Genomic DNA, 14,561 nt, shown 5'->3' with positions numbered 1-14,561 from the left:
CCCGAAACTTCCTGATTCCTGATCGACTCGACGTCTGGGACGTGTAATTTCGTGAGCGCGGCCGAGTCGAGATGATTGGGGAGGGAAGGTGATGAGGGAAGAGGATGAAGTTGGTATGAGGTGGCAGATGAATTTTTGAGAGCAATGTAGGGAGAGCGCAGGCGCCAACAAACGCCAAGCCAAAACAGGTTTAGCCAATATCAGACCAGATTTGCCTTCATTTGAGCCGCAACAACAACTGCCTGCTTAGAATGAGTCAATGCTTCATGTTTTTCACAATGTGCAGGGAACATGACAATGAGTATCACAGAGTATCTTCGACATGTTTGAGATGTGGCTGCTTCCCAAAGCATGCACAATGGCCTTGGCGTAAGAAGACAAAGGAACCGGATGCATATATCCGCTTTGTCAAACAATGACTATCTCACTGCTGCTTGACTCATTCTCACAGTTCGATTTTGCTGGATCCAGTCAGTGAACTGCACAATATGGTACTACCGTCGACTGTGCCATGTGAATCCATAACCTTGCAATAGAGGCAGGACGGCGGAAGAAGGCCTTGGTGTTTTATGATTGCGTTGAATGCAGGCGGTATTCATTCACATTAACATCCTAGTGCGCGAAACAAATAACAGTCTATATAAACAAATAATTGAGATCCATCTAGGCCATCTGGGCCTCTTTTCCTTGTGCTTTTCCATGGTCGTAAGCTGTATCTGTCCATGCCTCGAATCCAGACTCAGCAACAGTAAGGGGTGAGGCGGCGCTAAGGACCGATTCGGAAACATGCGACTTCTATCAACATTTCTTCGCTATGGCATCCGTAGGCATTTTCCACATCACAATCACATCATGAATTTGGCACTAATAGACCCCTTTCAACTAGCCCAAGACTCTCCAGACGCGCTCACAAATGATCTCAGTACGTAGCTCGGATGCGCCAATGCTCACGGCAGCGAAAATATGAGCCTAAGAGACTGACCATACCAGGATGTGGCCATGCCACCACCCTCCGCTTCAGTCGCAAAGGCGACTACCTCGCGTCAGGTAGAGTCGATGGCAAGGTCGTCATATGGTAAGTGAACTGTGTATCTTATAACCCTTTCTACACTGTCCTCATTTCCAGCGAACTGGTTGCCAAGAACGTACTGACCTCGTCTAGGGACATGGAGACTTTCGGTGTGGCCATGAAACTCCATGGCCACTGGAAACAGATTCAAAGTCTGAGCTGGTCAAGGGATGGGCGTTACCTGCTCACTTCATCACAAGACTGCCGCGCCTGTCTCTGGGATCTACAGACCCAACAACGAATACGCACGGTGAAATTCGAGGCACCGATTTACACCGCCGAACTGCACCCTTATAACCACAATCTGTTCGTCGCCTCACTGTTCGAAGACCGACCATACCTTGTGGACATCACCAATTCTGAACCCATCAAGAAGATTTTGCCTACCACGCCGTTGAGCGACAACATTCCGCGTTCCGAGAACAAACAAGCCACCACATCCGCCATCTTCTCCATACTTGGCAACCACATCATCACCGGCACATCCAAGGGCTACATCAACATCCTCGAGACTGAATCACGAAAAATCATCCATTCCAGCAAAGTGTCCCCCGGCCTCGTTTCTTTGCTCCGCCTCACATCCAATGGCCGCCAACTCCTGGCCAACAGCACCGACCGAATCATCCGCACAATGAACCTACCCGACTTATCACTAATCACGCCATCTACTGCACCACCCTTCGAACCCACCAGTGAAGAAGACCAGCCCGACCCAGCGACTTTGGCTGAGAACATTGTTCTCACTACCGAACACAAATTCCAAGATCTGGTCAATCGTCTGCGGTGGAACCATTGCGCGTTCAGCCATTCGTCCTCCACAGGCATTGCCGACTATGTCACTGCATCCACCTACATGAAGAAAGATATCTACATTTGGGAATTACGCACTAATTCACTCCTGCGAATCCTGGAAAACCGCGAGGAGCCCGCCATTATTGAATGGCATCCAGCACGTCCGATGCTAGCATGCACAAGCATCGAAACGGGGAGTATCCAGATCTGGGGCATCGAGCCACAACAAAAGTGGTCGGCGCTGGCGCCTGATTTCACCGAGGTAACGGAAAATGTGGAATACGTTGAGCGCGAGGATGAGTTCGACACGTATCCACAAGAGGAGCACCAGAAACGACGACTCGATCGAGAGGACGAAGTCGTCGATGTTTTGACTGTGGAAAGAAAGATGGGCGATGAAGAAAGTTTTGTGCTGCCGATGCTGTACAATGTCGAGGATAGCGACGAAGATGATCAGGAGCTAGTACGTATGGGAGTGGGGACGATGCGAAAGAAAGACTATCACGAAGGCAAGGAGTATGAAGGTGAAGCTGATGAGGTTGCAAAGAGTGTTCGCAAGCGGAAGTATTAGTGTCGCCGGCCGAGCTTGGACATTGTGCATGAAGCAGATGAGCTTGCTCTCTGACGGCTAAAAGGAGAACCAGGAAGTGGAGGAGTGGTCGGCATGGAGGATGTCTGGTATGATGAACCATAATGGCATGGAAGAACGCCTTCAGTTCTTTTCACATGAGCCCAATGGCACTAGTACTTCGCCTGCTCTTCCCTCCTTAGGCGCATCCATGCTGCCGTATGGGATCGTCTATCACAGTGGCGGGTTCCGGCAGTTCCGTCGATTAGTACGCATATGCGTGAGTGAGCAATGACCAATGTATGATTCACCAGATAGGCTTCCATCTTTGGTTGACACCTCCTTCTACATGTTGTCCTAGGTTTGCGAGGCGCGGTCTCAGTGGTCTGCTAGCCTCGCACTAAACCATCATATATCGTATCGTATCATATGAAGTGCTTCCGGCAACAAACTCATTGTACAAGCGCTTATTGAAGGACGGCGGCTGAAGAGGTGACGAAGCCAAAGTTTACCGACGTTTCTCCGCGGCTCGAACCAGGAAAGTCCTCCGAGCAAGAAATTTGAATGACCGAAACATCCCGAACGGTTCCAAGTGTTTTGGATCGTTACACTCTTTGCGTTCCATTTTTCCTGCAGCCATTGGGTCTGCATTCTTGACCAAACGAAAAGATGTCTTGAGACGTCTGTCTCCTTGCGAAGATGACTTCTGTTGACGACCTCTTCCGCAGGCCTGGTGCTGGTGGGAAACGGAAACTTCAAGACCCAACCGCGGCCTTCTCCCACACTCTCTCCAACAAATCCTCCAAATTGACCGACGGCTCTTCCCCACGCAGTTCGAGCAACGGGACGCGTGAGTCTTCAGTGTCCAACGGTTCCGGCAGTAAAGCGGCATTCGTACAAGACGAAGTCCTCGATGAAGAAGACGTCGAAGCCGGGCCGGCGCTGCCATCCGAGGATCTAGAGGACGAAGACGGGGACGATGAAGAGGGGCGGTTCTTTGGCGGAGGAGTGACCAAGCAGGAACGCGAAGTCATCGACTATATCGAAAAGAATGAAGACGGAGAGGTGGAGGAGAAGATTGACTCACCCTGGCTTCGCCGAACCGCCATCAATTTCGAGCGAAAGATCAACAAGAACGCCGAACTGCGCGCCAAATACGAGAGCGACCCCATGAAGTTCGTGGGCAGCGAGGCTGACTTGGATGGGGAGATAAAAGGCCTCAGCCTGCTGAGCGAACACGGCGAATTGTACGAGGAGTTTGTCAAACTGGGCTGCGCAGGCAGTCTGGTTGGTCTGCTTGCGCACGAGAACACCGACATCGCAATCGCAATTAGCGAACTGCTTGCAGAACTCACAGATGAGGATTCCGCCACGAACGAAGATCAATGGAAAATCCTAGTGCAGGCCATGATTAAGAGCGACGTGGTAGATCTTCTGGCCAGCAATCTGGGCCGGCTTGACGAAAACAACGAGACGGACCGATCCGGAGTCTACCATGTCCTCAATGTATTAGAGAACATTCTGTCTGATACCGAGAACTTGGAAGTCGTGGGATCCAAAGACACGCTAGTGCAATGGCTGCTGGCGAGGATCAAGAGAGCCGACACTAACGCCCGTGGCAAGGTTGGACAAAACCGACAATATTCAGCAGAGATTCTTGCCATATTGCTGCAGAGCAACAGAGGCAATCGAGACCGCTTTGCCCAGAAAGAGGGTGTTGACGCCCTTCTCGAATTGTTGAGCATATATCGCAAGAGGGACCCGGAGAAGGACTCTGACGAAGAAGAATTTGCGGAGAACCTATTCGACTGCTTGGCTTGCTGTGTCGAGGAAAAACTCGCCGGCGAGAAATTCGTCGAGGGAGAGGGTGTCGAACTGTGTTTGATCATGCTAAGAGAAGCACGACTCGCCAAAGCACGAGCACTACGTGTTCTTGACCACGCGCTGAGTGGGGGTAACGCTATCGCGGTCTCAATGCGACTGGTCGATGCTGCCGGACTCAAGACGATTTTCGGCATGCTCATGAAAAGTCAGAAAATCGAACGAATCCTGATCGAGCATCTAATCGGTATCCTCGCCAGCCTGTTGAGATATCTTCCGGGCGGATCTGCCGAACGGATACGAACACTGGCGAAGTTCGTCGAGAACGATTATGAAAAGATACTCAAGCTTGTCGAATTGCGGCGAGAGTACAAGACCAGGCTTGTCAAGACTGACACTCAGATCCAGAAGGAGCGAGACGAGATGGACGCTGCAGACGTGGAAGAGCATGCTGACGAGTGGCTGTCTCGGCGGCTTGATGCCGGCCTGTTCTCCCTACAAGCTCTCGAATTGATACTTAGTTGGTTGGTGGCGGAGGATAATGGGGCCCGGCAGACAATCGCCGTCCTTATGGGGGAGGATGGATTGAAAGTCCTCGAGCGCAGCCTGCGAGACCAGCTTGACGGGATGGATTCAGGTGCAAGCGCCGAGGCAAAAGCCACGGAAGAGATGCTCGAAGCATTGCTATTGTGCGTTGAGCAATGAATGTCAATGTTTCACGGTTACAAAAGAGCTAACCGGGTCCAGCAACAAATGTATGACATTTGATAATACATAATATGATACCCATTCTTCAAAGAACACCCCCTTCTTTCTGCCCACACCATGTCCTTGACGTCCACGGCATTCCATCCCATCCCAGATCCCCATCAATCGACCTTCAAGCTCGAGTTGGGCGAGGGAGGGAGTCGCTCACAACGTCCCCGCCAGAGTCATACTTCAACGCCACGGCCTTACAGGCCAGACCAGCGTTGGCGGCAGCGTCGTCCGCTTGCATGTTGGGATGAGGATGGAACATGCTACTTGAACTCGAAGCGTCGAAAGAGTCCCAACCTCTTCTTCATGCTCTTGAAGCCCGGGGCTTCTTCCTCCACAACGCAAAGGGCGGGAAGTCATTGCTTCATGGATTTGCCGAACACTGTTGGGCACCAGGAAGGGTTTGGTCCCAAGACCATCGATCTTTCACATACAACTCCATATTTGGAATCGGCGGCGACTCTTTGAACTCATCGAACAACGTCGTCCTCACCACTGTATCAGGAAAGGGATCAGTCACAAATTCCAGCGTTTCAGCGGTTGTTCTCACGAGCCGTGCCAGGCATCATCTCCTTGAGGAGTCCATAGAGTGGCCTGCAAGGCCGCCTATTTTAGCTTCCGGGTCTTTGCGGTCGAGCCTTTCAACTTACGAGCCGCATGTCTCACAGAAATGGCGATGGACCGCACGCCCGCTGTTGGTGTTTGTGTCCAGATAGTGCTTTATAGGTCCGTTGAAGGTGATGTCCGACAGAGGAAGCATTAAGAGATAGGCACCACCTTTGACGCTACATCAGTTCCCTGTCACAACCTCCAGGATGTGACAATATCAATCAACGCACCTGCGCCGCTGGACTTCTGGCAATTCCGACAGTGACAGACAAAGCCCTTGTGTTCGTTGTTTGGGGGAACATTGACCTCAACGGTCACCGATCCGCAGTTGCAATGACCTTGCATTGTGGGGTGGGATAGGAACCAGATGTATCGACTGTGTCTGAGTGTCAAATTGGTCCTGAAGTCGGAATGCATACTTCTACCTAGCAGATAGAGGCACTCTGCGGACACCGCTCCTTTATATAGTCAGGGATCCGCTGGCAGTACCAGGTCAGCTCCTGGGCGCCAATAGCCATCCCGTGTTAACGTAAGATCGGTGTAAGCGCTACTACCTGGGTAGTGAAACATCCTGCATGAGGTATACATCAACGGTTCGGGGTCTGAACGTCCCACTCCCACTGCCATTGGCTAGCATTCTTACCACGATAGTGTGTACGCACGTAGGAGAACTTTCGGAGGGCCGTAGAGAGAGCGTTGTCATCGGAAGATTGGCCGAATGTACCATCGGAATTGAAGGCACTTTGGGACGAGAGACCGCCACATGAGATGTCGTGCTTGGTGGAGTCAACAAGACCTACCGACTCTTCACTTGGAAGGGGTACGGATGCTGCTGGCGTACGACGCCAAATGCAATGTGTGTAAGGCAGGCAGAGAGGACATTTTGGGGGTTCTTGCGCCGGACTCGCATTGAATTGCGTGGAACTTGCTGTAGTCAGACACGCACTTAAGTCTATGCACGGCTTCACGCACGATGCCCGAAGTGAACGTGAGACTGTTGAAGCAAGGCTAAGTCTGTGTCTAGGCCACAATTCGAATTTTGTCCTCTGTCCCTGCATGGCGAGCCTGTTTCCAGCAGAAGTGGCCCAGTCTGACTGATGTGGCTGGTCGTATTCAACGACATACCATGTTTATTGTCATCTCGGAAGCCTTCACACAGAACGATATAGCGCTGGCCGTTGACAGGAGGGATGCCATCAGCTGTACGGTACAGTCCTACTGAGTTGCAGTCAAGGTATCCTCTGTTGTGAACCTGCTGGAATTCGAAGTTGTATCGTCGATGTACTCCGTGTCAGACGACGCAAAGAGGCTCACTGCATGGATGATCACGTGAAAACCTGCCAAACCTGCCAAGACCGGGAATGGCCCCTTCTCGCCGCCTGCCTGCGCTTATTCAAGTCCGAGTCGCGCGCAGGAGGCAACCCAAACCAAAAGTTTCCAGGACATCTGGACAACTTCATCCTCTTCTCACTCACGGTAGCCGGTCGCCCATCATGGCAGATTACGAAGAGGCCGATGGCTACTATGGGGATGAGGCTGCCGCCGACCAGGACATCACTTCTGAAGACTGCTGGAAAGTCATCAGTTCGTTCTTTGACATTAAGAAACTCGCGTCCATGCAAATCGACTCTTTCAACCATTTCATGAGATCCGGGCTACAAGATTTGGTCAACGAAAAGGGAGGCGTTACGCTCGATCATGCGCAAAATGTTGACGACGATGATCCGAATCCAGTGGTCATCAAGAGACACGAAGTCAAGTTTGGGAAAGTTACGCTCAGCAAACCCAACATGGTTGAAGGCGACGGCGTTACTACCGACTGTATGCCTCACGAAGCCCGACTACGAAGTCTTACCTACGCGAGTCCCGTCTTTGTGAAAATGACGAAGAAAACATATTATGCAAAAGAGAGACCGTGGGATGATGAAGGTGTAGATCAAGGCGTGATGAAAGATGATGGCACCGAGCTGTTTTGGCGTGAGAGCACAGAACCAGAAGAGGACGAGGGAGTGGAGAAAGAGGTATACATAGGGAAGATACCGATCATGGTCAGAAGTATGACCTGCCATCTCATGAGCGACAGATTTCAAAGCGATAAAGATCTGTTCGCTTGGGGAGAATGTCCGTACGACCAGGGTGGCTACTTCATCATCAACGGCAGTGAAAAGGTGCTCATTGCTCAAGAACGAAGTGCCGGCAATATCGTGCAGGTCTTCCAGAAGGCTGCACCGGCTCCATTCACACATCTTGCCGAAATCAGATCAGTCATTGACCGTGGCGCTCGGATGATGTCCCAATGCACGGTAAAACTTTTCCGCAGAGTCGATGGTCCCGAAGGTACCAAGATCGATAATCCCATCCGAGTCCAGCTACCCTACGTCAAAGCAGACATACCGCTCGTGATAGTGTTCCGAGCCTTGGATATCGTCTCTGATGCAGATATCTTGGAGAAGATCTGCTTCGATCAAAGTGACAAAGAAATGATGGATATGTTGATGGGCTCGCTTCAGGAGGGTCAAGCTATACAGGGCGCTGATCTCGCAAGAGACTTCATTGCTCGTCGTGGTAATGTTCCGACGTTGAAGGCCCATGAACGACAGAAACATGCTACGGACATCCTGCAGAAGGAGTTCCTACCACATATCGGACAAGGTCCCGATGCTACTGCGAGAAAAGCCTTCTTCCTTGGCTACATGGTCAACCGCCTGTTGAAATGTGCTCTTGGACGCGCAGAACCAGATGATCGAGATCATCTTGGCAAGAAGCGATTGGACCTGGCTGGACCACTAATGACCAATCTCTTCCGTCTGCAATTTGACAAAGCGACCAAGGACTTCTACCGCTACATGCAGAAGCGCGTCGAATCAGGCCAGCCCATCAATGTGATGGCCGGATTCAAGCATCCGATCGTCACCAGTGGATTGAAGTACTCTTTGGCCACTGGTAATTGGGGTGACCAAAAGAAACTTGACAAGGCCAAAGCTGGCGTGTCTCAAGTGCTCAGTCGTTATACCTTCGCCTCAACCCTCTCACATCTTCGTCGAACCAATGCACCCATTGGTCGAGAAGGTAAAATCGCTAAGCCTCGTCAATTACACAATACTCACTGGGGTTATGTATGTCCGGCTGAAACGCCTGAAGGACAAGCCTGTGGTCTGGTCAAGAATCTGTCACTAATGTCCATGGTTACGAACTCCTACGAAACCGGGCCTCTGGTCAACTACGTCTTAACGAAACATGTGGAAGCCTTGGAAGACTGGGAGCCTCGCTTAAATCCTCAAGCTACCAAAGTTTTTGTGGATGGCGTGTGGTTCGCAGTCGTCCTGCGAGATCCCAAGCGTCTCGTCGATGACCTGCGCAAACTCCGAAGGAAAGCTGTTTTCGATTCTCAGGTCAGTCTGGTCTGGGACATCCGTGAAAAAGAGTTCAAGATCTCTGGTGATTCCGGAAGAATCGTCCGTCCCTTGTTCGTCGTCGAGACAGATCGGTCGTCCGAGAATGTTGGAAACCTCGTCTTGAACAAAGAGCACGTCAACAAGCTCGATCAAACAGCGTACTTGAAAGAAAGTGGCTTCCAGTTCAACGACGAAGTCAAGCCTTATGGCTGGCAAGACCTCCTCGAATCTGGTGTAGTGGAATATCTTGACGCTGAAGAAGAAGAGACTGCCATGTTAGTCATGACGCCCGAGGCATTGGCCGACTCGAAAGCGAGATGGCTAGGTATGGAGATCGAGGGCGAGGAAGATCCGCTCAGCAGGAACGACCCTCTCCTCAATCCTTTCTCCCATACCTTCACTCACTGCGAGATCCATCCAAGTATGATTCTGGGTGTGTGCGCAAGCATCATCCCCTTCCCCGACCACAACCAATCACCACGTAACACTTACCAGTCGGCTATGGGTAAGCAAGCCATGGGTGTTTTCCTCACAAACTTCGACCAGCGCATGGAGACGATGTCGAACATTCTTTACTATCCCCAGAAACCTCTAGCCAGAACAATGTCTATGGACTACTTGAAGTTCCGAGAACTTCCAGCCGGACAGAACGCTATCGTGGCAATCGCAGTCTACTCGGGTTACAACCAGGAAGATTCCGTCATTATGAACCAGAGTTCGATCGATCGTGGTCTTTTCAGGTCGCTGTTCTACCGTGCCTATCAAGATCAAGAAAAGAGTGTCGGACACTCAGTCGTCGAACAATTTGAAAAGCCTTTGAGATCGGATACTCTCCGTCTCAAGCATGGTACATACGACAAGATAGACGATGATGGTATCGTCGCTCCTGGAGTCCGTGTCAGTGGTGAAGATATTATCATGGGCAAGACAGCACCTATGGCGCCCGACGCCGAAGAGCTTGGCCAAAGACAGAAACAGCACATCAAGCGCGACGTGTCAACACCACTTCGATCGACAGAGTCAGGCATTGTCGATCAAGTCATGCTTACTACCACTGCGGAGGGCCACCGCTTTGCCAAGGTCCGAGTGCGAACAACCAAGGTTCCTCAGATCGGCGACAAATTCGCATCCCGGCACGGTCAAAAGGGTACTATTGGTATCACATACCGTCACGAAGACATGCCTTTCAGCAGAGAAGGTATCGTACCTGATCTGATCATCAACCCTCACGCCATTCCCTCTCGAATGACTATTGCCCATTTGATCGAGTGTCAATTGTCCAAGGTCGCCACACTCCGTGGTGATGAAGGCGACGCCACGCCTTTCACTAAGGTCACCGTCACCCAGATCTCGGACATCCTCCGCAGAATGGGCTACCAGTCCCGCGGTTTCGAGGTGATGTACAACGGCCACACGGGCCGCAAGATGGTGGCCCAGGTCTTCCTTGGCCCAACGTACTACCAGCGACTGCGGCACATGGTCGACGACAAGATCCACTCTCGGGCTCGTGGTCCTACACAGATTCTCACCCGCCAGCCTGTCGAAGGTCGTGCACGAGACGGTGGTCTACGTTTCGGAGAAATGGAGCGCGATTGCATGATTGCCCACGGCGCCAGTTCGTTCTTGAAGGAGCGCCTGTTCGATGTCTCGGATCCGTTCAGAGTGCATGTATGCGACATCTGCGGGTTGATGACGGTCATCGCCAAGCTCAAGAAGAACACTTTTGAGTGCAAGAATTGCAACAACAAGAACAAGATCAGTCAGATCCATATCCCCTATGCGGCCAAGCTTTTGTTCCAAGAGCTTTGGAGCATGAACATCGCCGCCCGGCTGTACACCAAGAGAAGTCGTTAGGAACGCGCTCGAGATGCTGCTGTCGCTGCTGCTGCGGCTGCAAGAGAGGCTCGAGAGGGTAGGGTCAAGAGGGAACGTGAACAACATGCTGATGAGGATGATTGACCTCTTTACCATTCCTGGAAGGAAAGGGGAGACAAAAGTTGATATCGGTGGGCATGGCCACATGGCGAGAGAAATGCTTTCCCTTCCACTATTACCAAAACATCATCATGTATTCCACCTTAAGCGTGCATTCGCTACCAATGCGGAGTCAGAAGGGAAAAGGGGCGGGGCTTGGTGTCTGTGAAAGTTTTCAGCGCGTTGTATTATATCCCAGAGCTGCATTCTTAGAAGAACTTGCAGGACGCTAAGCTAGAGAAAATGATTCTTTTAGAGCCGATGACCTCCATTCTGACAAAGGCCAAGGCTCTATCGTTGTGTGCGAAGGACTCCGAGATGACAATAAGAAATAGCACCTATTTGAACTTGAGATGCGACACTGGCCAAACAGCGCCGCTTTTCCTGGAGCAGGCTTATTTGGTAACGTTAAGGAACCATATCAGTAGAATTGGTGAAATTCAGACCAGGTTTTATATTAGTACTTAGCTACCTAGCTATGGCCGGTAAGCGGGATCAACGAAGTATTCACCACGATCCAGCGTCGTATGAACATACAGCAAACCACGTGAAACCATCCCAGCAAGCCGATGAAGAACATTGGTATCATGTGATCGAAAAGAGAGGAGTATGGACTGAAGGCATTGAGCTCGGTAGGCACATAGCAAGATGAGCGACAAGTGGAACATCGGCTGTGACGCAGTTGATCTACTCGCGCGCATTATGCGAGTGTTGATTGCCTGGATAGTGATGCTCCTCTGGCAGGGGTTTCAACTCCTCGGTAATCTTGTGGACAAAACCTCCTTGTTGTTGGCCGGATCCTGCTGTAGCTCCGGTACCAGCAACACCGGCGCCAGTCGAAGACCCATATCCAGTCGTACCTTGATCGACACCTAATCGTCCCTCGTTCGCATCGCGGTAGCCTTGGGTACCGGTCGCTGTCTCACCTTGTCGGGTCTCGTAGCCACCGTCATACTGGTTTGTACCGACTCCTGCTCCAAGGTTCGTGTCGGCTGTACGGTTGGATGTGTACTGCGCGCTCATTGCGCTAGGGTCCTGTTTGGAGAAAGGGTTGTACGAGGGTTTCTGCAGACCACCACTCTGTGCTTCATAGGAAGTTTGGCCTGTGCTTTGACCTGCAGATGCCGTGGTATCTCCAGCTGCATTGCGCTCGTGATGACGATCAGCATCTGCAGCAGCAAGACCAGCACCGCCCGCGCCCGCACCCACGGCAGCTGCTTCAGCACCGCGATGATGATGTGTGGTGTCTTCCTCGTCTGTGCTGTAATCCTCATCCTCTCCAGTATCCTTGTTCTTGCGTCGCTTGAAAATGCGTGAAAGAATACCCTGCTTCTTCTGCTGTGGTGGATCCTTGTGCAAGCGGTTGCGATCCGAGTCTTCGGATGTTACACCACGTCCATGTTCACCACTGGGATAAGCACCAGTTCCAACAGCACCAGCAGTTGCCGGCTCGCGGAAGCCATGCTCGTCCCTCGAGAGCTGTGAAGCATCCTGCTTCTTATTGTGCTCATGGACACCATAAGCGGCGGCACCAGTTCCAACGGCAGCGGCACCGGCAGCCTCTTTCTCATGTCGCTTGTGCTGTTCGCTCTCCGCAGCAGCAACCTCCTTTTGATGGTGCTTTTCCTCCTTCTCAAGCTCCTTGTGGTGCTGCTTCTCATCCTTCTTGTGCTCTTTCTCGATTTTCTTTTCAAGTTTGGCATGCTGTTTTTCCTCCTTGTGTGCCTGCTTCTCAGCGGCCTTCTGGTCTTTCTCGTACTGTTTCTGACGTGCGGCCTCTTGCTCAGCCAGGTCCTTTTGTCTCTGAGCTTCGGCCTTCTCAGCCTCCTGTTTGCTGTAGTCATGCTCTCCAAGTGCACCTGCACCTGCACCAGCAGCACCGGCAAGTGCAGCATCCCGACCAGTGTGTCTCTGCTCCTTCTCGGGCTCAGTTGCTTGCTGGCGACTTGTGGCTTTCTCAGAGGCCGGAGCAGCGGTTCTGGTATCCCTGGTGGAGGTAGTAGGCTCTTCGCGGCCAGAGCCAGTGGTCTGCTCAGGACGATGCTTCTCATATTCGTACGCGCCCGTACCTGTGGCTCCTGCTACAGCAGTGTCGCGGCCAAGATGGCGGTCATCTTGCCCTCGTTGAGAAGCAGGATCGCTCGTACCAACGTCACGGCCATAAGCAGTTGTCTGTTCGGGACGATGCTTTTCGTATTCGTACGCGCCTGTACCTGTGGCTCCTGCTACAGCAGTGTCGCGGCCAAGATGGCGGTCATCTTGCCCTCGTTGAGAAGCAGGCTCGCTCGTACCAACGTCACGGCCATAAGCAGTTGTCTGTTCAGGACGGTGCTTCTCATATTCGTACGCGCCTGTACCTGCGGCTCCAGCTACAGCAGCGTCGCGACCATAATGACGATCGTCTTGTCCTCGCTGACTAACAGGCTCATTTCCATAGGCGTCGCGGCCAGTACTGTACTGATTTCCTCGAGATGATTGGGTGGTTGGATCACTTCCAGGAATGTCACGGCCATAAGAAGTGGTTTGTTCCGGCTGATGCTTTTCATATTCGTACGCACCCAAGGCGCCGGTCCCTGCAGCTCCGGCTACAGCAGCGTCGCGTCCATAATGGCGATCGTCTTGTCCTCTTTGGGTGGTAGACTCGCTTCCATAAGTGTCACGGCCGGAACCGTACTGGTTGCCTTGAGTGGATTGGGTGGTGGGCTCGGTGCCAAAAACGTCACGGCCACTACCTGTGGTCTGCTCTGGACGATGTCTCTCATATTCGTATGCACCCGCGGCTCCAGTACCTGCGGCTCCGGCTACAGCAGCGTCGCGTCCATAATGGCGATCATCCTGTCCTCGCTGGGTAGTAGGCTCGCTCCCATATGCGTTGCGGCCAGAACCATACTGGTTGCCTCGAGTAGTATGCTCGCTTCCGTAAGCGTCGCGGCCAGAGCCGTACTGATTGCCTTGAGTAGTAGGCTGGCTTCCATATGCGTCGCGGCCAGAACCGTACTGGTTGCCCTGAGTAGTTGGCTGGCTTTCCGAAAGGTCACGGCCGGAACCGTGTAAATTCGCAAAAAGTGATTGGGTGGTAGGCTCGGCACGGTCCTTCTTTTCATACTCATGCACGCCGTAGGCTGCGGCGCCAGTACCTGCAGCCCCAGCAAGAGCGGCGTCACGTCCGAGATGACGATCGTCTTGTCCTGACTGCGCAGGATCGAACCCGCTACTTGAGCCAGGTGTGGCTGCGCTACGTGTATTGTCACGGAAAGGCATCTGTCCAGTAGTAGCTTGCGGCTGAGACTCGGCTTGAGTGGTTGTGTACTGATCTTGACCACGTAGCTCACCCGCGTCTCCTTCATTTCTGTTGTGTTCCAGTCCGTATGCACCTGTAGCAGCACCGGCACCTAGGTCAGCAGCACCAGCAGTCCTACCATAGCCGGTGTCTCGCTCGGGACCAGGCCCGGCTGTGTCATATGGAGCTGTGAAATCAGATTCGCCGGTATTGGAGGTATCACGTCCCAGACCGGAGCTAGTTGTGGCAGGCGCGTAAGAACCAGCTGTGGAAGTCATTTCCCCGGTTGATGTTGGA

At 52.3% G+C, this 14,561-nt stretch overlaps 5 protein-coding genes across 5 annotated transcripts; 3 read left to right on the top strand and 2 right to left on the bottom strand.

Annotated features, from left to right (window-relative positions):
* Window positions 1-823: 823 nt before the first annotated feature.
* EDD37DRAFT_153165 (glucose repression regulatory protein TUP1) lies at window positions 824-2,780 on the top strand. Its single transcript, XM_062809677.1, has 3 exons — window positions 824-922; window positions 991-1,075; window positions 1,163-2,780. The coding sequence occupies exons 1-3, from the start codon at window positions 853-855 to the stop codon at window positions 2,430-2,432; spliced, it is 1,425 nt and encodes a 474-aa protein (XP_062666369.1). The 5' UTR covers window positions 824-852; the 3' UTR covers window positions 2,433-2,780.
* EDD37DRAFT_153222 (3-oxoacyl-reductase) lies at window positions 2,781-5,111 on the top strand. Its single transcript, XM_062809679.1, has one exon. The coding sequence runs from the start codon at window positions 3,129-3,131 to the stop codon at window positions 4,953-4,955; it is 1,827 nt and encodes a 608-aa protein (XP_062666368.1). The 5' UTR covers window positions 2,781-3,128; the 3' UTR covers window positions 4,956-5,111.
* Window positions 5,112-5,590: 479 nt separating this feature from the next.
* On the bottom strand, window positions 5,591-6,117 carry EDD37DRAFT_153187 (Mss4-like protein). Its single transcript, XM_062809678.1, has 2 exons — window positions 5,846-6,117; window positions 5,591-5,783 (listed from the first exon to the last, which is right to left on the bottom strand). Exons 1-2 carry the CDS (start codon window positions 6,030-6,032, stop codon window positions 5,653-5,655), a joined length of 318 nt encoding a protein of 105 aa, XP_062666367.1. The 5' UTR covers window positions 6,033-6,117; the 3' UTR covers window positions 5,591-5,652.
* Window positions 6,118-6,944: 827 nt separating this feature from the next.
* Window positions 6,945-11,358, top strand: EDD37DRAFT_640228 (DNA-directed RNA polymerase II subunit RPB2). The gene has a single exon (XM_062817223.1). The coding sequence runs from the start codon at window positions 6,977-6,979 to the stop codon at window positions 10,862-10,864; it is 3,888 nt and encodes a 1,295-aa protein (XP_062666366.1). The 5' UTR covers window positions 6,945-6,976; the 3' UTR covers window positions 10,865-11,358.
* Window positions 11,359-11,394: 36 nt separating this feature from the next.
* EDD37DRAFT_152890 (uncharacterized protein) lies at window positions 11,395-14,512 on the bottom strand. Its single transcript, XM_062809676.1, has 3 exons — window positions 13,854-14,512; window positions 13,612-13,637; window positions 11,395-13,396 (listed from the first exon to the last, which is right to left on the bottom strand). The coding sequence occupies exons 1-3, from the start codon at window positions 14,329-14,331 to the stop codon at window positions 11,672-11,674; spliced, it is 2,229 nt and encodes a 742-aa protein (XP_062666365.1). The 5' UTR covers window positions 14,332-14,512; the 3' UTR covers window positions 11,395-11,671.
* Window positions 14,513-14,561: the final 49 nt, after the last annotated feature.

This window comes from Exophiala viscosa (genome assembly GCF_022695815.1).
Source record: "Exophiala viscosa unplaced genomic scaffold EDD37scaffold_12, whole genome shotgun sequence".
Lineage (NCBI taxonomy): Eukaryota > Fungi > Ascomycota > Eurotiomycetes > Chaetothyriales > Herpotrichiellaceae > Exophiala > Exophiala viscosa.
Note: the sequence above shows the minus strand (reverse complement) of the source record. Positions and strands in the feature narration are given on the sequence as shown.